At 43.2% G+C, this 23614-nt stretch overlaps 1 protein-coding gene across 2 annotated transcripts in view; it reads left to right on the plus strand.

The window, feature by feature from the left end:
• Positions 1 to 916: 916 nt before the first annotated feature.
• Positions 917 to 23614, plus strand: part of LOC139418225 (arginine--tRNA ligase, cytoplasmic-like) — a 38637-nt gene continuing 15939 nt past the window's right edge. Inside the window, exons 1-9 of one of the 2 annotated variants that reach the window (XM_071167514.1) lie at positions 917 to 1071; positions 1677 to 1811; positions 2291 to 2479; positions 9982 to 10090; positions 20971 to 21071; positions 21196 to 21317; positions 21678 to 21798; positions 22052 to 22181; positions 22893 to 22997. In XM_071167514.1, the coding sequence (XP_071023615.1) occupies positions 1027 to 1071; positions 1677 to 1811; positions 2291 to 2479; positions 9982 to 10090; positions 20971 to 21071; positions 21196 to 21317; positions 21678 to 21798; positions 22052 to 22181; positions 22893 to 22997 (1057 nt within the window). In that variant the 5' untranslated portion in view covers positions 917 to 1026. The remainder of the gene's footprint in view (positions 1072 to 1676; positions 1812 to 2290; positions 2480 to 9981; positions 10091 to 20970; positions 21072 to 21195; positions 21318 to 21677; positions 21799 to 22051; positions 22182 to 22892; positions 22998 to 23614) is intronic. The other variant, XR_011635286.1, reaches the window with a different exon arrangement.

Here is a 23614-nt window from a genome sequence, read left to right on the forward strand (position 1 = left end):
TCCTTTCTCGTGAGACTCCTGAAAGCTGTGAATTTTATCATGGACACTGTACCCGTCAACCAGAATTGTAAATATTTCACCAGCACAAAAATGTTTTGTAGTTTCACAACAAGTAAAACAAGTTTTTTTTGTTCTACTCTTGCCTGTGCTTTCTCCTCTGTTTTGTGTGTCTGTGGTGTATTCAATGTCAATTTTGAAAGAAATTTGCAGAGCATTGCATTTTTGACAAAAGTTTTGACCAAAAAAATGCTTAAAGTAACAACTTAACATTGTTGATGTGGTGGAAAAAGTACCCAATTGTCATTATTGAGAAAAAGTAAGATTACCTTCATGGAAAAAATGTCTCAAGTAAAACTGAGTCACCCAGAAGAATACTACTTAAAAGTAAAAGTCTAAAAGAGTAAAAGTCTAAAAGTATTTGCTTTTAAATATACTTAAGTATCAAAAGTAAATGTCATTGCAAAAATATACTTAAATATCAAAAGTAAATCATTTCAAATTGCTTATAATATCAGATGGTACATTTGAAACATTTTTAATTTATGGATAGCCAGGGGCACACTACAACAGCAGACATAATTTACAAACAAAGCATTTGTGTTTAGTGAGTACTCCATATCAGAGGCAGTAGGGATGACCAGGGATGTTCTCTTGATACGTGAGTGAATTGTACCACTTTCCTGTACTTTTGGGTGTGAGGGAAATTGTATGGAGTAAAAAGTAGATTATTTTCTTTAGTAAAGAAAAATATACCTAAAAAAACAACTTCGGTAAAGGTAAAAATACTTTAAAGTACTACTTAAGTACTTTACACCACTGTTTGTTGCTATGTTTTATGAAAGTTAAAGCATAACTTTGTCTGTAGTACCTTTCGTCAGTGGTAGTACCTTGGGCACCCCAACGAGGGCGGTAAATGGAATTTCCGAAATTTTACGTCATTGAGCCTCGGCCTCATCTAGGTTCAGAAACACATTTAGTTAGAACAGTACATTAGCGTGTTTCTAACGTTATTTATTTTAACCGAAAATGGGAGATCCTGTGGCTGAATACTCGTCCCGACTTCAACAGCAGGTCAGCTCTTACACTTTACAAAGACCTCTTTGGTTTGCAATAATGTGCTGAAATTAAGAAAATGTTGGTAGCTACGCTAACGTGGACTTGTTTGACGTAATGTGGCAACTAAGCCAGCTAGCTAGCCAGCTAAACATTGCAGCAGCTTGCTAGCTGACTTGTGAAAAACGTGTGAAGTCGGATGCCAGCTAAGTGTTATCTTTGTTGTATTCTAGCTAGCTGTATTCAGTTTAATTGTTACTGCAAAGACTGACAGGTCAGCTGTTACTCAGGTTGATAATGCAGGAACGGATTCATTGTACTGCCCTTCCCAGCTAGACATTTCCTGATAACGATCAATCATAACATACTCTAACGTTGAGGGACAGTTATTAGCTAATTTAGCTAGCTAGCTGAAGCTTTCAGTTTTGTTCTGACGGGTGTGGGATCATGTGATTTCCTCAATCTGTGCTGATGTCAGTAGCTTAGTTTATGAGTTTTGAGTCAAAGTCCTGAATGTCATTGCACACTACCTCAACCAATCCTGCATTTGTGCGTTTTTCGTAGACCGAGTATAGGTGTAGAGGCAGGACATTTTCTTGACCGTGAACCCTTCGTCTGTCTAGGAGCAGGAGATCCATTCCCTGACTGCTGAGATCGAGAGCCTGAAGAACCCACAGAGCCTGGGCTTGTCCTCACACCTGGATGGGCTGAGAGAGGAGAACACCAAGCTCAAATACCGCCTCAACATCCTCAAAAGGGTGAGTGATCACTTGCATGAGTATTTCCACACTCCCCTCTGGGTACATTAATGTTTGGAGATTCATTCATTCTTATTCATTCACATACAGGAGGTGACTAGATGCTTTGTTTCACCTGTTATGTCCGCTTGAGAGAGAGCTAGAGACTTAATTTTTTTATTTATTTTACCTTAACTGACTTGCCTAGTAAAATAAAGAACAAATTCTTATTTTCAATGACGGCCTAGAAACAATGGGTTAACTGCCTGTTCAGGGGCAGAACGACAGATTTGTACCTTGTCAGCTCGGGGATTTGAACTTGCAACCTTCCGGTTACTAGTCCAACGCTCTAACCACTAGGCTACCCTGCTGCCCACTCTCTATAAGTTGTTCCAAGTTTCCCCCAAAGAGCCTGTAGGAGAAGAGAGACTGAGTAGGTATCTATAGGTTGTCCCCTATACGTTGTATTGAAGTGCTCGCTGTCTGTCCTCCCTCCCCAGAGTCTGCAGGAAGAGAGGAGCCAGTGCAGTAAGACCATGATGAACATCAACCAGCGTCTTCAGGAGATCTTTGGTGAGGCCATCCGGGAGGCCTGGCCTGACCTGGAGAACCCTCCCCTGGCCGTCACCCCCAACCAGCAGGCCAAATTTGGGGACTACCAGTGTAACAGCGCTATGGCCATGGCCCAGGTGGTACAATAATACTGATGGATTTTATTCTCTTTGAAGCTTGTTTCTCAGTCTCAAAATGCACATCAGCCAATTCAAATCATGAATGTAGTTGCATGTGATAAAACGCTACATGTTACCTGTTCCTATTAGATATGCTAATCTAACCAGCTGGGAGTGATTATTTCCTGTAACAAATTCCACAGCAGCCTATCAAAGATCTTAGACTTTATATCCAACAACCAATGGTATTTTTTTTAAATAGATTTACTTGGACACCAGAAATATGCATTAGACCTCCACCTGAATTTTGTTACACTTGGTCTGTCATATGTCAAGTTTGCCAATATTGCATGATACATCCTTGACCAGGCCAGCTACTAACGTTAGACAAAAGGCATGTTTTTGCATTAATGACAAAATCCCACGTTTCACACAACCATGTGTTTTTACGGGGAAAAGATAAAGGTCTATTCAACATTTGTGACCGATCGCCTCGATTCGGTCTTATGTAGCAAAATTTTTAATTGTTTTTACATTGGATCAAAGTAGAGACTCGGAGCTAGGAAATTGCATATCATACACTACAGTTGAGGAACAATGGGAAAGTAATTCTGCTTTGAATGTTGATAAACTTGTAACCCCACTTTTGAGAAAATGGCCCTTGAACATTTTGGTACACCTACTGGAGAGCTTGTCTACGCCCATTCAGCATCGTTCACACCCTCTTAAGCCTTAGCCCAACCATCTCTTTAAGGATTCACATGTGGTAAACACGCTATATCAAATATAATCTATGTTTATTTGTCACATGCACAGGATACAGAAGGTGTAAACAGTACAGTGATAGTACTTGCCTAGTAGCAATATCGAAAACAGAAAGTGTCCAGATAATTATTTGATTGTTATTAGACAACGCTTACCTGACACACTTGTTTAAATTGATTGGTCATATGAAGGAAATGCTATAACCACCCCTCACCCACAAGTGGATGGGTTACTATTGACACATGTTCATGAAATACAATCAATGGCTGTAATCACCCCCAGACACACTTGCTAATTTTATGGGTCATGTAATAATCTGGCTGTGGAGTCTTTTGTTTAGACATGTAGCTGCTAGCTAGCTAAACAATGAACCGGCATAATCCTCATACCAATACAAACATTCTCATAGCTGTAGTATGAATCTGCAGGTAGCTAAAGCTAACAAACTAGGTTCAATGTTAGCTAACATTAGGCTATAACTAGCAAATGGATTTCTGATTCGAATAATTCTACTACACAGATCATACACGTAACGTTAGCTAGCGAGCCAGTAAGCTAACGTTTGCTAGCTCACTAACAGTTCGCTTTAACTTGCAATAAAAATGACTTTCTGACAAAATTAGAAACGTATATCTGGAAAATGTAGCTAGACTCTTACCCGTATACATGGATGAACGATTCACTGCTGACTGGAACCATTTAACTCCGTTTTGTAGCTACACTGTTCAAATGTTTGGGGTCACTTAGAAATGTCCATGTTTTTGAAAGAAAAGCACATTTATTTTGTCCATTAACTTCTTCGGGATCGGTGTCCCATCCACAGGATGGTTGCGCTAACGTAGGCTAATGTGATTAGCAAGAGGTTGTAAGTAACAAGAAAATTTCCCAGGACATAGACATCTGATATTGGCAGAAAGCTTAAATTCTTGTTAATATAACTGCACTGTCCAATATACAGTAGCTATTACAGTGAAATAATACCATGCTATTGTTTGAAGAGTGCACAGTTTTGAACAGAATGTTATTAATAAATCAAATTAGGCGCATTTGGGCAGTCTTGATATAAAATGTTGAACAGAAATGCCATGGTTCATTGGATCAGTCTAAAATGTTGCACACACACTGCTGCCACCCAGTGGCCAACATCTCAATTGCGGCTGGGCTGGAATAATACATTATGGCCTGTCTCTTGCATTTCAAAGATGATGGTACAAAAAAAATACAAAATAACATGTTTTTGTTGTAATATCTTTTACCAGATCTATTGTGTTATATTCTCTTACATTCCTTTCACATTTCCACAAACTTTAAAGTGTTTCCTTTCAAATGGTACCAATAATATGCATATCCTTGCTTCAGGGCAGTTAGATTTGGGTATGTCATTTTAGGTGAAATTTGTGGGTTCGATTACAGACTCACATGGAATAGCCTTAATTTCTCAGAACAAGAGTAGACTGACGAGTTTCAGAAGAAAGTTATTTGTTTCTGGCCATTTTGAGCCTGTAATCGAACCCACAAATACTGATGCGTCAGATACTCAACTAGTCTAAAGAAGGCCAGTTTTATTGCTTATTTTTACAAAAAAATGTTTTAACCGTTATTTAACTAGGCAGGTCAGTTAAGAGCAAATTATTATTTTCAATTATGTCCTACGAACAGTGGGTTAACTGCCTTGTTCAGGGGCAGAAAGACAGATTTTTACCTTGTCAGCTCGGGGATTCGATCTTGCAACCTTTCACTCTAACCACGAGGCTGCCTGCCGCCCGTTTAATCAGCACAAGAGTTTTCAGCTGTGCTAACATAATTGCAAAACCGTTTTCGAATGATCATTTAGTCTTTTAAAAGGATAAACCTGGATTAGCTAATACAACGTGCCATTGGAACACAGTAGTGACGGTTGCTGATAATGGGCCTGTGTACACCCATGTAGACGTTCCATTAAAAAATATGCCATTTCCAGCTACAATAGTCAGTCATTTACAACATTTAACAATGTCTACACTCTATTTCGGATCAATTTAATATTATTTTAATGGACAAGAAAAAGGAAATTTCTAAGTGACCCCAAAGTTTTGAATGGTAGTGTACATCGTTGTGTCAAGTCACTCTGGTTCACACTGACCGTGGCGTGTGCAGAAAGTAGCCCATCACTTGTTCTTACTGATCTGTCGATAGCGCCTGCTAAGTTCAGGACATTAATGTTGTTGAGAAAAGGAGCAACTTTTGTAGTTCTCGATGGCTAATGTTATATCTTTCAAAAACGGCACTGTAGAAAGGGCTGTCAAAACATACTGAACAGCCCACTTTATAGACAGAAGCAAGCTACGTGGCAGACCAATCTAAACTAATCATCGTTATCATCGGGCAATCATCGCTATTTGGAAGGTTCCTGTATTTTTACATGGCTAAACCAACTAGGTTCTTAATTTAACAATTACATTTCTATTTATGGATGTAATACAAGTTTGTTATTAAGGCACATGAAAGGTCACATGTTGCAGAAAGCATTTCTGCCCAAAAATATGCATTTTGATAAAAAAAAAAAAAGATGTTCAAGTGCTGCCCCTGCGAAGTAGTGACGTGCGACATACGCCAAATTTCCTGAAACGAGTCACATTTTAAGGTCACCCCCTCCCCCTCAAAAAAGCCTAATGGTCTTGTCAAGTAGCTGTCATGTAGGTCAATTACTATTGCTGCCAGGTGGCATACTTTTTTTTTTTCACTGCTTGTCTCGGTGCTCAGTACAAATAACGCATAAGTGAGAGTGGATCATTCTAATAATGCATATAAAACGTTGTTACACCTTTGATGGGATATAAAATTCTGTGGCACCTAAAATGTCCCTATTAATTGACTTAGTGGTAATGACCATCTCATCTGGCCCATACTGCAAATCATCTATTTTCTGTGACAAACTTTCTTTATAGATTTAAATAGCGTTTATTTGGAATATTTATGGTTAATTGATGGTTAATTTGGGGACATGGTCAGGCAGTTTGGGAACTTGCCCTGATTCAGCCTGGAGAATTATGGGGTCAACTTGGGGTCATGACAGGTGCTGCACCAAATATTTGATGGATTATAATAATTGATAATGCTTATGTTGTATTAATAGAAGGGGAAGGGCAATAATACCCCTCCCTCACTACATTTATAGGGTCATAGACTATATACAGTGCCTTGCGAAAGTATTCGGCCCCCTTGAACTTTGCGACCTTTTGCCACATTTCAGGCTTCAAACATAAAGATCTAAAACTGTATTTTTTTGTGAAGAATCAACAACAAGTGGGACACAATCATGAAGTGGAACGACATTTATTGGATATTTCAAACTTTTTTAACAAATCAAAAACTGAAAAATTGGGCGTGCAAAATTATTCAGCCCCTTTACTTTCAGTGCAGCAAACTCTCCAGAAGTTCAGTGAGGATCTCTGAATGATCCAATGTTGACCTAAATGACTAATGATGATAAATACAATCCACCTGTGTGTAATCAAGTCTCAATATAAATGCACCTGCACTGTGATAGTCTGAGGTCCGTCAAAAGCGCAGAGAGCATCATGAAGAACAAGGAACACACCAGGCAGGTCCGAGATACTGTTGTGAAGAAGTTTAAAGCCGGATTTGGATACAAAAAGATTTCCCAAGCTTTAAACATCCCAAGGAGCACTGTGCAAGCGATAATATTGAAATGGAAGGAGTATCAGACCACTGCAAATCTACCAAGACCTGGCCGTCCCTCTAAACTTTCAGCTCATACAAGGAGAAGACTGATCAGAGATGCAGCCAAGAGGCCCATGATCACTCTGGATGAACTGCAGAGATCTACAGCTGAGGTGGGAGACTCTGTCCATAGGACAACAATCAGTCGTATATTGCACAAATCTGGCCTTTATGGAAGAGTGGCAAGAAGAAAGCCATTTCTTAAAGATATCCATAAAAAGTGTCGTTTAAAGTTTGCCACAAGCCACCTGGGAGACACACCAAACATGTGGAAGAAGGTGCTCTGGTCAAATGAAACCAAAATGGAACTTTTTGGCAACAATGCAAGATGTTATGTTTGGCGTAAAAGCAACACAGCTCATCACCCTGAACACACTGTCAAACATGGTGGTGGCAGCATCATGGTTTGGGCCTGCTTTTCTTCAGCAGGGACAGGGAAGATGGTTAAAATTGATGGGAAGATGGATGGAGCCAAATACAGGACCATTCTGGAAGAACCTGATGGAGTCTGCAAAAACCCTGAGACTGGGACGGAGATTTGTCTTCCAACAAGACAATGATCCAAAACATAAAGCAAAATCTACAATGTAATGGTTCAAAAATAAACATATCCAGGTGTTAGAATGGCCAAGTCAAAGTCCAGACCTGAATCCAATCGAGAATCTGTGGAAAGAACTGAAAACTGCTGTTCACAAATGCTCTGCATCCAACCTCACTGAGCTCGAGCTGTTTTGCAAGGAGGAATGGGAAAAAATGTCAGTCTCTCGATGTGCAAAACTGATAGACATACCCCAAGCGACTTACAGCTGTAATCGCAGCAAAAGGTGGCGCTACAAAGTATTAACTTAAGGGGGCTGAATAATTTTGCACGCCCAATTTTTCAGTTTTTGATTTGTTAAAAAAGTTTGAAATATCCAATAAATGTCGTTCCTGTATGACCTCCCTACAACACCTGGGCATGCTCCTGATGAGGTGGCGGATGGTCTCCTGAGGGATCTCCTCCCAGACCTGGACTAGAGCATCCGCCAACTCCTGGACAGTGGTGGATGGAGCGAGACATGATGTCCCAGATGTGCTCAATTGGATTCAGGTCTGGGGAACGGGCGGGCCAGTCCATAGCATCAATGCCTTCCTCTTGCAGGAACTGCTGACACACTCCAGCCACGTGAGGTCTTGCATTAGGAGGAACCCAGGGCCAACCGCACCAGTATATGGTCTCACAAGGGGTCTGAGGATCTCATCTCGGTACCTAATGGCAGTCAGGCTACCTCTGGCGAGCACATGGAGGGCTGTGCAGCCCCCAAAGAAATGCCACCCCACACCATGACTGACCCACCGCCAAACCGGTCATGCTGGAGGATGTTGCAGGCAGCAGAACGTTCTCCACGGAGTCTCCAGACTCTGTCACGTCTGTCACATGTGCTCAGTGTGAACCTGCTTTCATCTGTGAAAAGCACAGGGCGCCAGTGGCGAATTTGCCAATCTCGGTGTTCTCTGGCAAATGCCAAACGTCCTGCACTGTGTTGGGCTGTAAGCACAACCCCCACCTGTGGACGTCGGGCCCTCATACCACCCTCATGGAGTCTGTTTCTGACCGTTTGAGCAGACACATGCACATTTGTGGCCTACTGGAGGTCATTTTGCAGGGCTCTGGCAGTGCTCCTCCTGCTCCTCCTTGCACAAAGGCGGAGGCAGCGGTCCTGCTGCTGGGTTGTTGCCCTCCTACGGCCTCCTCCACGTCTCATGATGTACTGGCCTCTCCTGGTAGCGCCTCCATGCTCTGGACACTACGCTGACAGACACAGCAAACCTTCTTGCCACAGCTCGCATTGATGTGCCATCCTGGATGAGCTGCACTACCTGAGCCACTTGTGTGGGTTGTAGACTCCGTCTCATGCTACCACTAGAGTGAAAGCACCGCCAGCATTCAAAAGTGACCAAAACATCAGCCAGGAAGCATAGGAACTGAGAAGTGGTCTGTGGTCACCACCTGCAGAACCACTCCTTTATTGGGGGTGTCTTGCTAATTGCCTATAATTTCCATCTGTTGTCTATTCCATTTGCACAACAGCATGTGAAATTTATTGTCAATCAGTGTTGCTTCCTAAGTGGACAGTTTGATTTCACAGAAGTGTGATTGACTAGGAGTTACATTGTGTTTAAGTGTTCCCTTTATTTTTTTGAGCAGTGTATATATTCATTATAAGGTTTAATATTTTTCCACAGTTCTTTTCTAGTCTCTGCCTCTTATAAAGAAACATTCTGAGAGATGTGAGAGTTATTGCACTCAAAACAGGGTGTCTGAGAAAGCGCTTCAAGGCTAAAAGAGATTCATAGACACACAACCCTGCAGAGGAGTGAAAGCGATAAGAGGCTAGTCAGACATACCACTATAAAGCAACTTGGGGAGTGGAAAATTACTGCTGAGCCCTTAAAACACTGGGACTATTGTCTCTCCTGCAAGTTTGTAAAACTGTATATGCATGGGCTTGGTCTCATGAGTAGGTGTTGATGTAGGCAGTTACATCACTAGGGGTTGACTGCAAGCATATTAAAAGCAACTTGGACTTTTCCTATTTTGCAGAACTCAAGAGAGACATCGGTTGTATGTTTGATCTTTGACTTCTGTCTACAGCTGTATTTTGAGTTCCTTATTTGTTAAGTAAATAACAGCCAAGAAAAGTGGAACCAACAGGAACACAACACATGCACAGTGATGACATGGTGAACAAACAAACACATAAAATAACAGGATATACTGCAGGGTATCAAATAAACTAACTGAAATGTCGGTGGGTGTGTTAATTTAAACCAACTTTTTTGGTTCAAGTGTGGACCCACTTTGTCTTCTTTTGTTACCTGTTTTGTTATGTGTTTGTGTTGTCTCTGTCCCTGCAAACTCTTTCCCACTAACTCTGTCTTTCTGAGTTGGTTTTGCAAATAGCCTAAATATCAACAGCTCAACTTTAATTTGAGCAGTTAGTGGGTGAATGAAATGGGAGTGTCATTGTTTTGGATTTATTGTGTTTCAGATGATGAAATCAAAGGGCCTGAAAGTGAACCCCAGGGAGATCGCTGAGAAGATTCAGCAGAACATTCCAGACAATGAGCTCATTGAGAAGACTGAAATTGCTGGACCAGGTTTGTGAAAATTCACCAAACAAGGAGGTGGGCAGAGCCAAGCACGAGCTAGCAAAATCTTACATGCTGTCCGCCATCGTGCGCACGTTGATTTTGTTTACCCACACCAGAAGCGATCAGGACACACAGGTTGAAATATCAAAACAAACTGAACCAATTATATTAATTTGGGGACAGGTTTAAAAGCATTAAACATTTATGGCAATTTAGCTAGCTAGCTTGCTGTTGCTAGCTAATTTGTCCTGGTATATAAACATTGGGTTGTTATTTTACCTGAAATGCACAAGTTCCTCTACTCCAACAATTAATCCACAGTTTAAACGGTAAACCAAATTAGTTTCTTATTATCGCTCCTTCCTTCAGGCTTCTTTTTCTTCTTTGGACTTTATATGGCTGTTGGCTCCAACTTTAGAGCATTACAACAACCGACCGGAGAGTGGACCTAAGTTCATCTTTCAATCATCCACGTGGGTATATGCTCCTAAAAACCAATGAGGAGATGGGAGAGGCCGGACTTTCAATTTTAGCGGCTGGCCACGCAGACGCAGACAATGATTGAATAACATGTATGTGTACATTTATTTTGCAAATCTCAGCATGTTGGTTAGCATTGGTTGGTCAGCATTGTTGGTCTGCATGTGTGGTCAGCATGTTATTGGTGTGTTTTAGCATGTATTTGCATATTTTTGTTAGGGAACGCCTACTCTGTGAAGTGCCCATGTGCAAGAACTCCATTTGCCCTTGCACTCCTTCTAAACAATGCAAAAATCTACAAAACTTAGTCTACTGTTCGCATCAGATTATTGTTTTGGGAACAAAACTTTATTGATATTAAATGTTTCATCGATGAGAACATTTGCAGAATGTCGGCCCAGTTCCATCTCGCTCCATACTCTACAACCGGTGGCCACTGGGCTTCCTCTCCTCACAATATTTAGTGGCGAGTGAAATTCCAACCGGATGCTTTAGATTGATACATCCAGTTAAACTAAGTTGACCACGTGTTCAGGATTGTGCGGTACTGTCCCGCATTTGGCCCTTTGTCCTGCAACCAAACAATCATGTCCCGCATGTTGTCAACAAATTCAAACCTCACTAATAAAAAAAATAAGTTGATTTGTCCCGTGTTTCAGACGTTCCAACCTGTCTCTTGCAGTCACGTTGCGCTTATTGAAATATATATTATAAGGATGTGGTCTGTTAAACACTTCTCCAGTCGTTGTTGAGATATATTCTATCGTCAACCAGTCACATTTCTCAAATATTTTCAGATTAAATTCCAGTTAAACTTGGGGAGAACAGTTAGGCCTAATTACTTACAAAATGCAAATTTCTGAAGAAGAGCTACAAAAGTTAATAGCCATATTAGACAGAAGGATATAAGGTAATTTTGTAAAACTTAAGGCTGTCCATGCTCATTACTTGTTCGTTCAACTCAATCACATTTTAAAAGTATCGATTCCTAGCTGTTTTACGTTCCCTGAGACCAACCAGAAAAAAATCCTTTGGAAAAATATTCCTAGATTTATGAAACAGCCGACCATGTGGTATCTCGTTTCTGCATCACTAAATTTTTCGCAAGGAATTAGAGTAGGCTACGTGCACAACTATCTCATTCTGTGTAGGAGTGTAGTGCTGCTGGAGCGTCTCTCTGCCACTTCTCACAATGTTGCTTTTTTAGTAAAGTTAGAACTAAATGTAATAGCATAGTATAACATTACTCTTACACCAAAAACACCACCTAATTTCTTATGAGATTTTAGGATTCTCAAGCGGCCAGATGCAACAGTGTGCTCCACTAGGCAGAATGTGCTTGGTTTGAAACAAAATATAGGAAGGCTATATAGTTTAACAGAAGTTAGGAATGTAACTATGGTTCTTCAAATACCTGGAAGACTGTAGGTACAGTTGAAAGTATGGATTATATCCCTCCGCGCAGGTCGAGCAATAATAACAACAAAGTCACGCCAGTGACGTGACTGCGTGGGAGGACGTGCCCCAGTGGTTCATATGAAACCATACGTCAGACCACGCACTGTCTCAGAGAATCTTCTCGCCCAAAAGATTCAGTGACAGGAAAGTACTGACGGTCTTCCAGGTGTTCATAGAACCATAGTTACAATTGTATTTGTTACATGCGCCGAATACAGCAGGTGTGGACCTTCCTCTGAAATGCTTACTTACAAGCACTTAACCAACAATGCAGTTTTAAGAAAATACCTTAAAGTAACTTCCGTTCTACTTCATACCTTTCAGACGTCAGTACGTTTGAAAGTGTGGATGACCAACAGTCACAAGGAATAGCACTCTACTAACCTAATGCACCAGTGCCACTGGAAGAATGGCAGAGCCAGTGGTGTGGCAGGATGCGATGTGATTTGGACATGCGATTTGCTCACACCTCCTCCGCAATAAGGAGGGGAGCAGTAGGCCGCCATCTCGATGGCTTGATTGATGTGAACCTCAGGCAAAAAGGCTGGATTGGGCCCTAAGGTCACTCCTAGGTCATCTGCCTTCCACCGTAGGCAGACCAGGCTCATATATAGCGTGTGGTGCTCACTCACACATTTCGCTGATGAAAAGGAGGTTTCGTCAAAGCCTCCAATACTAGTGGCAGGTCCCAGGATGCCACACAGACTGTCCTGGGAGGATGCAGCCGGCGGACACCTTGTAAGAATTGGCAGATGAGGTAGTGGGCTCCTGCTGATTTTCCATTGATGCATGAATGGTTAGCCGATTATGGCTGAGGCATACACCTTCAAGGTAGAGGCAGAGGGACCTGAGTCCAATAGTTTCTGAAGGAAGCTCAGTATAACAGGTACAGAGCAGGACACCGGTTCCTCCGTCCTGGTAGAGCACCATTCGGTAAACAGCTTCCAGCGTACATCATCCTGGTCGATGGGGCTCTGGCGTTCTGTAATGTCTCGATAAAAGCAGGATTGCAGCTGGTCAGTAGAGGGTTGGGCTCTTCAGAGGCCACACCCATAGCTGTAGTTGGTCTGGGATGCCATATCCTGCCACCCAACTGTGAGAACAGGTCCTGCCTGTGAGGGAGCTGCCATGGTTCTCCCTCCTGATCGTATCAGGATGTGTTTGAGAACAGGCAGAAAGGGATTCAGGGTTAGGTAAACAGTCTGATGTTCTAGCACATTGATGTACGCTTTCCTCCGTCTGGGGCACCACTTCCCCCAAACAGACCTGTGTTGCCACTGCTCCCCAGCCTGTTAGTGGAGCGTCAGTCACTACTTACCGCCTTTCCGGAATTGGTCCGAGAGCGACACCTGTAGTTAGGTAGGCTCTCTTCCTCCACGGCCGCAGAGCAGATTAGCATTCCCTTGTCACCTGTGTTTTGGTGTTTCTGTCCTTGGGGTCCAAGTGGAGGTCGTTAACCACACTTGTAGTGGCCTTAAAGAAAGCAGGCCTAATGGCGTCACTGCGGAGGCCACCGCGAGCATGCCCATAAGTTATTGGAACGTTCGTGCCTTCACCAATGCATTCAACTGGAATTGTTTTAGAAGAAGAAGAATGCTGTCCACGAGCTGAGGTGGTATACATGTCCTCATAGTGCGGAAGTTCAGAGCCATGCCAATAAAGGTGACCTTTTGGCTTGGCGTTAAGTTGCTTTTTTCGTTTGTTCACGGTAAGACCCAGTGCGCTGACGTGTGCAGATGAGCCAGTCGTCAAGGTAAGGAAGGATCTTGATCCCCTGTAGGTGGAGGGAGCTCAGGGCTGCACTCACTTATCTTGTGAAGATGCGAGGAGCCAGGGTCAGCCTGAAGGCTAATACCACAAACTGGTATGCATGGCCTTGGAAGGCGAACACAGGAATGTGAAAGTAAGCATCTTTTAAGTCCAAGGACGTGAACCATTCCCCTGCGGCTACGGTCTGGAGAAAGTTGACCGTCCACAACATGTGAAAGTGGAGAACTTTTAGGAAAACATTTAACCGTTTTATATCCAGAACTGGACAGAAGCCTTTCTTCGGAACCATGAAATAGGTTGCATAAAAGCCATCTTGCTGTTCTGATGCTTTTACTCTTGTGATTGAGCCCTTCTCCAGGAGAGACGTAATCTCCTGGTTGAGGGTGCAAGCTTTTATGGGTGAGAATGGTGGAGGCCAGTGTTGGAACTGCAGCCTGTACCCTTGTGAGATGGTCCTAACCACCTACGGGTCTTAGGAGTGGAATGCCCAGTAGGTCAGGTGCTGCTGGGTAAATCGGCCAACGGTTTCTGCCCCATGCCTGTTTGTGGGGTTTGTCGCGCGCTAGTCACGGCCTCTTGGGGGTTGGGGTGGTGGCTGCATAGCCGTCCGGTGCTGGCGAGCACCTGTGTTAGGCTGGTGGTAGTACCAAGGGCGTGTGTAGGGCTGAGCCGAGTGAGAGTGGGGATGTTCACGCGCGTCAGGCCTCGATCTGCCATGACTGTGATTCCTGGTTTCTGGGCTGTGGTGTAGCCCAGGGACAGTCCCGCACAATCCTGAACACGTGGTCAACTTAGTTTAACTGGATGTATCAATCTAAAGCATGCGGTTGGAATTTCACTCGCCACTAAATATTGTGAGGAGAGGAATCCCAGTGGCCACCGGTGGTAGAGTATGGAGCGAGATGGAACTGGGCCGACATTCTGAAAATGTTCTCATCGATGAAACATTAAAACTTTATTGATATTTAATGCGTTGTTTCCCACTTTCAATGGCCCGCTCAGCCGCGGGGCCGAAGAGCAGTCCGGGGACAACTGGGAGCTTGCTCAGCGCCCCTCTGGAGTCATCGGACATTGGGGCTTGGGCGAGCCAGACCTGGCAACGAGTCACAACAAGGGCGGATATCAGTCTGCCTAGCTCTCTGGTCAGGAATGCAAATGCTTGAAGAGATGTGTCATTCAGGTTGCAGAGGTCCAGGTCTGCGTGCTCTGACTGGAGCACTCTGTTTTGTGCTTGCATGAGCACTGAGAGGGAGTTCCCAATGCGGGCCATGTGGGCCGTTGTGTCGTAGGCCCGTGACAGTAGCTCATCTGTGGCCCTGCACTGAGGTCTGGGGCAGCAGGCATCATCCTTCAGTACTTCATCTGGGAAGAGCATTAGCTATGCTATGCATTCATCCCATGTTGTTTTGCGTTGGGCATGGCAGATATCGTCCCACTGTCCTTGCTGTGGTGGGCAAGAGCCCACGGGTGAGCCCAGCATCTCTGAAGCACCATAAGAAAAGCTGAACGGTGTAGCTGCCGGGGTCTTCCTTTTTTAATGTTTTTTTTAACATGTTTTTTTTTACAAAAGGATAGATTTGGAGTTAGATAAACCTAGATTTTTCGGCAGGTACATATGCAGGATGCTACCCTCCACAGCATGGCCTTCGCTCCAAATCAAAACTCCAAACCTACAACCTAATTTTGACCAAAATTAACTGGAGAGATTACTGCTTTCAATGTCATTTATTTTTCCAAGCTATGTGGAGGGTGCTCTAGCCAACAAACAGCAGAGACCTGAGGACACCTGGAACTGAGTGAGTAGTGTTTGGTCTGATGCAATTTTGAAAGCCATGAAGAAAAATAAAATGGAGTTAAGGCTCCCAGGCTTGCAAGGACAGGCCAGATACAAATGCAATTAGCACTAAGGTGTGAAATAAAAGGCCCTTGGGCCCAACAAGTGTCAGGAGTCTTTGAAGCGTCCTCTGAAGCCCCCTCCTGCTGTTCAAAGACCATTCACTGGCATTTTATACAAGAAATCTGCCTCCAGAAATAAAAGCTTATCCCAAGTGGGTATGACACCTACTCCCAATGTCTGCTGCACTGCTGCTTGGATTCCACCTGGCAATCTGTTCACCGTCTGTCCTGGCCTGTCTCCCCCTGCCTGGTACAGGTACCTCCACCACACTCATCTCTCTCTCCCGAGCTTTCGCTCACCTCCAGCACACACACACTGTTGGGGCGAGTGACTCTGAACTTACAACGGCTAGCCCCAAGTTGTTATATATTTAATTTTTTTCTTGTCCATTTTGCTATTTGCCTCATGACTCCTGCATACTTTGTTGACTACCAACTTTCTTTACCCAACCGTGGGACAGACTGTTTGTTCACAGACTCGGGACTCTGACTCTCTATTGGTTACACTGACTTGGCCTCCCATCCCATTCTAACCACCTATCGCTGGCTTTGTATTCATGTTACCCGATGAAATTGCTGTACAATATGATCTTGTTGGCATCTGATGCACATTCAGATGTCATAAATCACCACTGCAGAGCGCTCCATGTCCTATGCCGTGCCTTGATTGTATTACTGTTGATTTCTGGAAATGTGCATGTACTTACTGACCATTTAGAATCCCAACATACCTTTTCCGCTATGCAATTTGGTTTCAGAGCTGGTCATTGGTGCACCGCAGCCACGCTCAAGGTTCTAAACGACATCATAACCGCCATCGATAAGAGACATTACTGTGCAGCCGTATTCATCGACCTGGCCAAGGCTTTCGACTCTGTCAATCTCAACATTCTTATTGGCAGACTTGACAGCCATGGTTTCTCAAATGATTGCCTCGCCTGGTTTACCAACTACTTCTCTGATAGAGTTCAGTGTGTCAAATCGGAGGGCCTGTTGTCCGGACCTCTGACAGCCTCTATGGGTGTGCCACAGGGTTAAATTCTCGGGCTGACTCTTTTCTGTATACATCAATGATGTTGCTCTTGCTGCTGGTGATTCTCTGATCCATCTCTACGCAGACGACACCATTCTGTATACCTCTGGCCCCTCCTTGGACACTGTGTTAACTAACCTCCAGACGAGCTTCAATGCCATACAACACTCCTTCCGTGGCCTCCAACTGCTCTTAAACGCAAGTAAAACTAAATGCATGCTATTCAATCGATCACTGCCCGCACCTGCTCGCCCATCCAGCATCACTACTCTGGACGGCTCTGACTTAGAATACGTGGACAACTATAAATACCCGGGTGTCTGGTTAGACTGTAAACTCTCCTTCCAGACTCACATTAAGCATCTCCAGTCCAAAATTAAATCTAGAATTGGCTTCCTTTATCGCAACAAAGCATCCTTCACTCATGCTGCCAAACACCCTCGTAAAACTGACCATCCTACCGATCCTTGACTTCGGTGATGTCATCTATAAAATAGCCTCAAACACTCTACTCAACAAACTGGATGCAGTCTATCAGAGTGCCATCCGTTTTGTCACCAAAGCCCCATACACTACCCACCATTGCGACCTGTACGCTCTCGTTGGTTGGCCCTCGCTTCATACTCGTCGCCAAAACCACTGGCTACAGGTTATCTACAAGTCTCTGCTAGGTAAAGCCCTTCCTTATCTCAGCTCACTGGTCACCATCGCAGCACCCACTCGTAGCACGCGCTCCAGCAGGTATATCTCACTGGTCACCCCCAAAGCCAATTCCTCCTTTGGTCATCTTTCCTTCCAGTTCTCTGCTGCCCATGACTGGAATTAATTGCAAAAATCTCTGAAGCTGGAGACTCACATCTCCCTCACTAGCTTTAAGCACCAGCTGTCAGAGCAGCTTACAGATCACTGCACCTGTACATAGCTCATCTGTAAACAGCCCATCTATCTACCTACCTCATCCCCATACTGGTATTTATTTATTTATTTTGCTCCTTTGCACCCCAGTGTATCTACCTGCCCATTCATCTTCTGCCGATCTACCATTCCAGTGTTTAATTGCTATATTGTAATTACTTCGCCACCATGGCCTATTTATTTCCTAAACTTACCTCATTTGCACTCACTGTATATAGACATTTTGTTTTCTTTTGTTCTACTGTATTATTGACTATGTTTTTGTTTATTCCATGTGTAAGTCTGTGTTGTTGTATGTGTCCAATTGCTACGCTTTATCTTGGCCAGGTCGCAGTTGCAAACGAGAACTTGTTCTCAACTAGCCTACCTGGTTAAATAAAGGTGAAATAAATAAATAAAAATGTACACTCTGGCCCACCTACTGTTGCTAGCCCCAATTCTGACTTGTGCGCTGATATCTGCTTCACTGATTTCTGCTCTTGTAAAAGCCTGTGTTTTCTGCATGTTAACTCTAGAAGTGTATTACCTAAAATGGATCAGTTGAAATAAAAAATACATTCTTAAAACTTCTCTGGGATATGTGGGATGCTAGCGTCCCACCTGGCCAAAAGCCAGGGACAATGCAGAGCGCCAAATTCAAATAAATTACTATAAAAATCAAACTTTCATTAAATCACACATGTAAGACAGCAAATTAAAGCTACACTTGTTGTGAATCCAGCCAACATGTCAGATTTCAAAAAGGCTTTTTGGCGAAAGCAAACGATGCTATTATCTGAGGATAGCACCTCCGTAAACAAAGAGAGAAAAGCATATTTCAACCCTGCAGGCGTGACACAAAACGCAGAAATAAAAATATAATTAATGCCTTACCTTTGACGCTCTTCTTTTGTTGGCACTCCAATATGTCCCATAAACATCACAAATGGTCCTTTTGTTCGATTTAATTCCGTCGATATATATCCAAAATGTCCATTTATTTGGCGCATTTGATCCAGAAAAACACTGGTTCCAACTTGCTCAACTTGACTACAAAATATCTCAAAAGTGACCTGTAAACTTTGCCAAAACATTTCAAACTACTTTTGTAATACAACTTAGGTATTTTTTAACGTAAATAATCGATAAAATTGAAGACGGGATATGTGTTCAATACAGGAAGAAAACAAACTGAAGCATGCTTTCTGGTCACGCGCCTCTATCTAACAGTACACTTCAAGTGACCCTCGTTCAAGATGGCCGTACTTCTTCATTACACAAAGGAATAACCTCAAACAATTTTTAAAGACTGTTGACATCCAGTGGAAGCGATAGGAACTGCAAGAAGGTCCCTTAGAAATCTGGATTCCCAATGAAAACCGATTTGAAAAGAGTGACCTAAAAAAAAAAAAAATCTGAATGGTTTGTCCTCTGGGTTTCGCCTGCTAAATAAGTTCTGTTATACACAGACATTATTCAAACAGTTTTAGAAACTTTAGTGTTTTCTATCCAAATGTACTAATAATATGCATATCTTATCTTCTGGGGATGAGTAGCCGGCAGTTGAATTTGGGCATGCATTTAATCCAGATGTGAAAATAACCACCAAGAAGTTAAAAAATGGGTTAGCTGCAGGGGCTCTGGCTTGAGGATTATCACGCTCTAGCCTAGCTAAGGCCGCGTGCAGGACCGCACGTAGTGAGGCAGAGCTTTCTTCAGAGCCTCGGAATGACTCCTCTGACCCATCTTTAGCGTTGAGACTGAATGGATCCACAACAGTGGTTGGCACTGGCAGTGTTGTCTTCCTGGTCACTAAAGTGCCAGTTGGATGCCCGAGTGGAGGGTGTGCTAGAGGGTCCCGACTCAGGGGGCTTGAAGGAATGCAAAAGCATAGCTATCTCAGAAGATAAGGAATTGGCCTTTTACTGGTGGGCTCCATCGGTTTTGTGGGCTTTCCCTCTTTTGGTGGCCCTAGTTGGGTCCTGGCAAACAACAAAATTATCTGTGAAAACCAGGCCCTCCACTCTAGCTAGATGCACTTCCTTCACAGGCTGGATGGCACAGTTATTGCAGGGGACAGAAAGGGCCTCACACTGGTGGCCTAGGCAAGCGGTGCACCGGTCATGACCATCTTCTACTTGTAGTTCAGCTCCACAAGAGGAGCTGAACAGCATCAAGGTGATGCGGTGTTCTCTCGTGAAGAAAATAAATGCTAAAATATAAATATATAACAATTCTTATGCAGTACACTGATTCGTTCAATTAACTAATATAATGATGACTGGAGACTGTATACAACAGCTACCACAATACACAGTAAGGGTAGAGAGCTACAATAATGTGTCGGGAGCTGTGCAGCACCCACAAAATAATTTTAGAGCTATGACCACAGGGCTGGAGCAGGAGGCTTATTTATGCAAAACACGAACAAATGCCCGTCATTTGGTAAGCCATGCTGACAACACATTGGCAGCTAGGTGGAGTGGGTAAACTAGCTTGCTTGTAGCATGCTAGTAATACCAATAGATAGGGAATACCAGGGGGAAGCAATCCAAATTCACATTTTATAGCTGGCTAGGCTAACAGTCTTCCTAGATGTGGTTATCTAGGGGTTTGACCCGCTCAAGTTTTATATAGTCGAGGGATGACTAGTGCCTGGTGGCCTTGAAAACAAGCACAGCAGTGGAGGATATCTTGACAAGGTTAGCACTGGAGTACGGTGGCCAACACACACTAGCTGGTGGGCATAAGACATGGAAGCCCGATATCCTCTGATAAAAGGGATAGGTAGGGAAGAGCTGTCACACAGCCTTGGAGGGTGAATTTCACACTCTGACCCACAAGTCACAGGCTGTTGTTGACAGACTGACCGTAAACACAATTCACAGAGTTTAGCTTACCCTACCGGGACTTGGGAAGATGCGATCTGAAAAACGGGAGCCGCGGAGCAGTCAATTTTGTGAGAAGAAATAAGAGGCAGTGTGTGGTCTGACGTACAATTATATATGAAACGCAGAGCACGTTATCACGTCATCGGCGTGACTTTTTAGTTTCTACTGATACTGTAAATTCTATGATATTCAATAGGCCATATCACAACTGGTACTGACTTTGAGAAATGTACATTTACAATTTTATTGCGCTCTGGCACCTAAAAAGTTAGCACTACACCATGAGCGGGAAGAGGATTCTTCTTTTGGGGGCGGGTTGCCAATTTATTTAATTCATATAGGCTACACTGTCTCTCGCGGATGTCCTGCAAATCATTCTCTTGTCCCGCACTTTAAATGTGATCAATCTTGGTGAAACATCTGGCTCCTTCTGTCTCTTGTTACATAGCTTTTTGTGCTCTCAGGGTTCATCAATGTTCACCTTAAGAGATCGTTTGTGTCCAAACTGCTGACCAACCTGCTACTCAACGGTGTCCAACCTCCTCCCTTAGAGAGCAAGAAGAAGGTAGGCTAATATCCTGCTTTTATGAACCCAACTGGTGCCCTTTTCCAGTTTTAAATGTGGTTGAATCTGATATGTCCCATGAAAACTATTGGATGAATCTTATGTGGATGTGTGTGTTTCCTAGGTGGTTGTGGATTTCTCATCTCCAAACATTGCCAAGGAGATGCACGTAGGTCACCTGCGCTCCACCATCATCGGGGACAGCATGTGTCGCCTGTTTGAGTTCCTAGGCTACGACGTGTTGAGGTCAGTAAATCAGTCAAAATGTGACAGACATATAAATTCAGTTAATCTTTTCTTGAATTGTACTGGTATCACTTTATGATACAGAAATGACCAGGTATTTACTTAAAATGTAGTAAACAATAATAACCTATGAATGTATGAAGAGTTTCTGTGTTACCTTATCAAACAGCTGTAACAGTTGTCAGTTACTAATATACCATGACTCAGCCAAATGAATACCAACAGAGGCAGAGCAACCCCTACATTTCAGTTAGTTTATTTGACTCCCTGCCCTGCGCAGTATATCCTGTTATTTTGTGTTATTTTGTGTTTGTTTGTTTACCATGTCGTCACTGCATGTGTTTGTGTTGTGTTCCCTAGGCTGAATCATGTGGGGGACTGGGGCACCCAGTTTGGCATGCTCATCGCTCATCTGCAGGACAAGTTCCCAAACTACCTGACCGTGTCCCCTCCCATTGGAGATCTGCAGGCATTCTACAAAGTGAGTCCACCCAAAATACAAAATATTTAAAAAATTGAATAAAGTTGACCACTACAGGTGAAGGTGGTGGGTTTAAAAAAACTTAAAGGGAATGACATCAGAAATGGCATGTCCTTTCGTCTGGCCAAATGTTGAGTTGTGTAGACTGTCCTTGGCATACATTACATACTGTTCCTCACGAACTGTCATCAAATATGTTACCTATTGTCTCCCCTGATGATATGAGTGATTCCTCCCGGTCTGTCTGTGCCAGGAGTCTAAGAAGCGTTTTGACGAGGAGGAAGACTTTAAGAAGAGGGCCTACCAGTGTGTGGTCAAGCTGCAGAGCAAAGACCCAGCCTTCATCAAAGGATGGAACCTCATTTGTGATGTTTCCAGGAATGGTGGGTGCGATGAATGGATAGATAAAGGGGTGCTGAAAGTAAGAAATTATAGTGAAGGCTACGTTTTGTTCAAGGGTTAGTTAGACCTAATGCCAGTTACTGTGAAGAGTCGAAAGTAACTAGAGTCCTAAAGATGACATTATCAGAAGTAAATTCACAAAAATATAGGCCTAGTACAGTAGTTCAGCTTTTAATGAAAGGTCACAATCAGACAGACAGATAAAGTTGTGGCGTTTGCCATTTTGGAGTTATTGACATCGTCAAAATGGGGGTTCACATGGGGTGATGAGTTCATGGTGACTACTCTATTGTCAGTTCGGTTTCATTGTTTTTTTTGTGTGTGTGTGAGAATGCATGTGTGGGTATGTATGATAAGGGCATGACAGGCCTGAGTTGTCACAGCGCTCCATATTGTGTGATCTCTGGGAGGATTTAAAGCTTCATGTGGCAGACAGGGAGGGAGAGCGGGATGAATGGAGGGAGAGACACACTCAATGCCATCATTAGCCAGCAGTCTTGTCCCCACTGAGACCCAGCTGAGGAAGGGCATTTGGGTTGCTCCATCCTTTTCTTTCTCCTCCATTTCCTCAACGAGTGACTTTACTTTCTCGTGTCTCATCCAAAGACATACAATGTAGTTGGTGTTGATTTCCCCCTAGTGTTTCTACTGAACTCCAACACAGATCCAACTCTTGTCTTTTTGTCTCGTAGAATTCCAGAAGGTCTACAACTGTCTGGACATCCAGATCATCGAGAGAGGAGAGTCCTTCTATCAGGAGAAAATGATCGCCGTGGTCAAAGAGTTTGAGGCCAAAGGTCAGTCAGTTTAAATCAAGGAAAACAAAGCTAGCTTTACGTTGTCATTCAGTTCATATTAATGTTATTCATATTAAGATTGTACTCTTCACCTCAGGTGGGTTGCTGTCCTGCAAGGATTCCCAGCCAAGGGGGCACAACCCTCAGTGGGAGACAACTTTTCGTGGGGGGGTATGGGACCTTTTTTGATTTGAGGGGTGAAAAAAAGTGAAGATTCAGTTGTTTATACCGATCTAAAACAGTACATACATCCGCAAAGCTTTAGGCTAGAAACAAGGTAAAATGCCAGAGGAAGACGCAGCCCTGATGCACATAGGAATATCTTTGGATTGTTTCTCTGACATTCAGAAGTTGAGCTATGACCTTCTAAAGTTGAGGAGTCAAAGAAATGTGACTTTGCTTGGGAAGTAATCTCATATAATGTCTGACTCTGTCGCTATCAATTGATCTATTCACTTTCTGTATTTAAAAAAATAAAAATATTTAACCTTATTTAACTAGGCAAGTCAGAACAAATTCTTATTTGCAATGAAGGCCTACCCCGGCCAAACCTGGACGAAGCTGGGCCAATTGTGAGCCGCCCTATGTGACTCCCAATCACGGCCGGATGTGATACC

Source organism: Oncorhynchus clarkii, chromosome 10 (assembly GCF_045791955.1).
Source record: "Oncorhynchus clarkii lewisi isolate Uvic-CL-2024 chromosome 10, UVic_Ocla_1.0, whole genome shotgun sequence".
Lineage (NCBI taxonomy): Eukaryota > Metazoa > Chordata > Actinopteri > Salmoniformes > Salmonidae > Oncorhynchus > Oncorhynchus clarkii.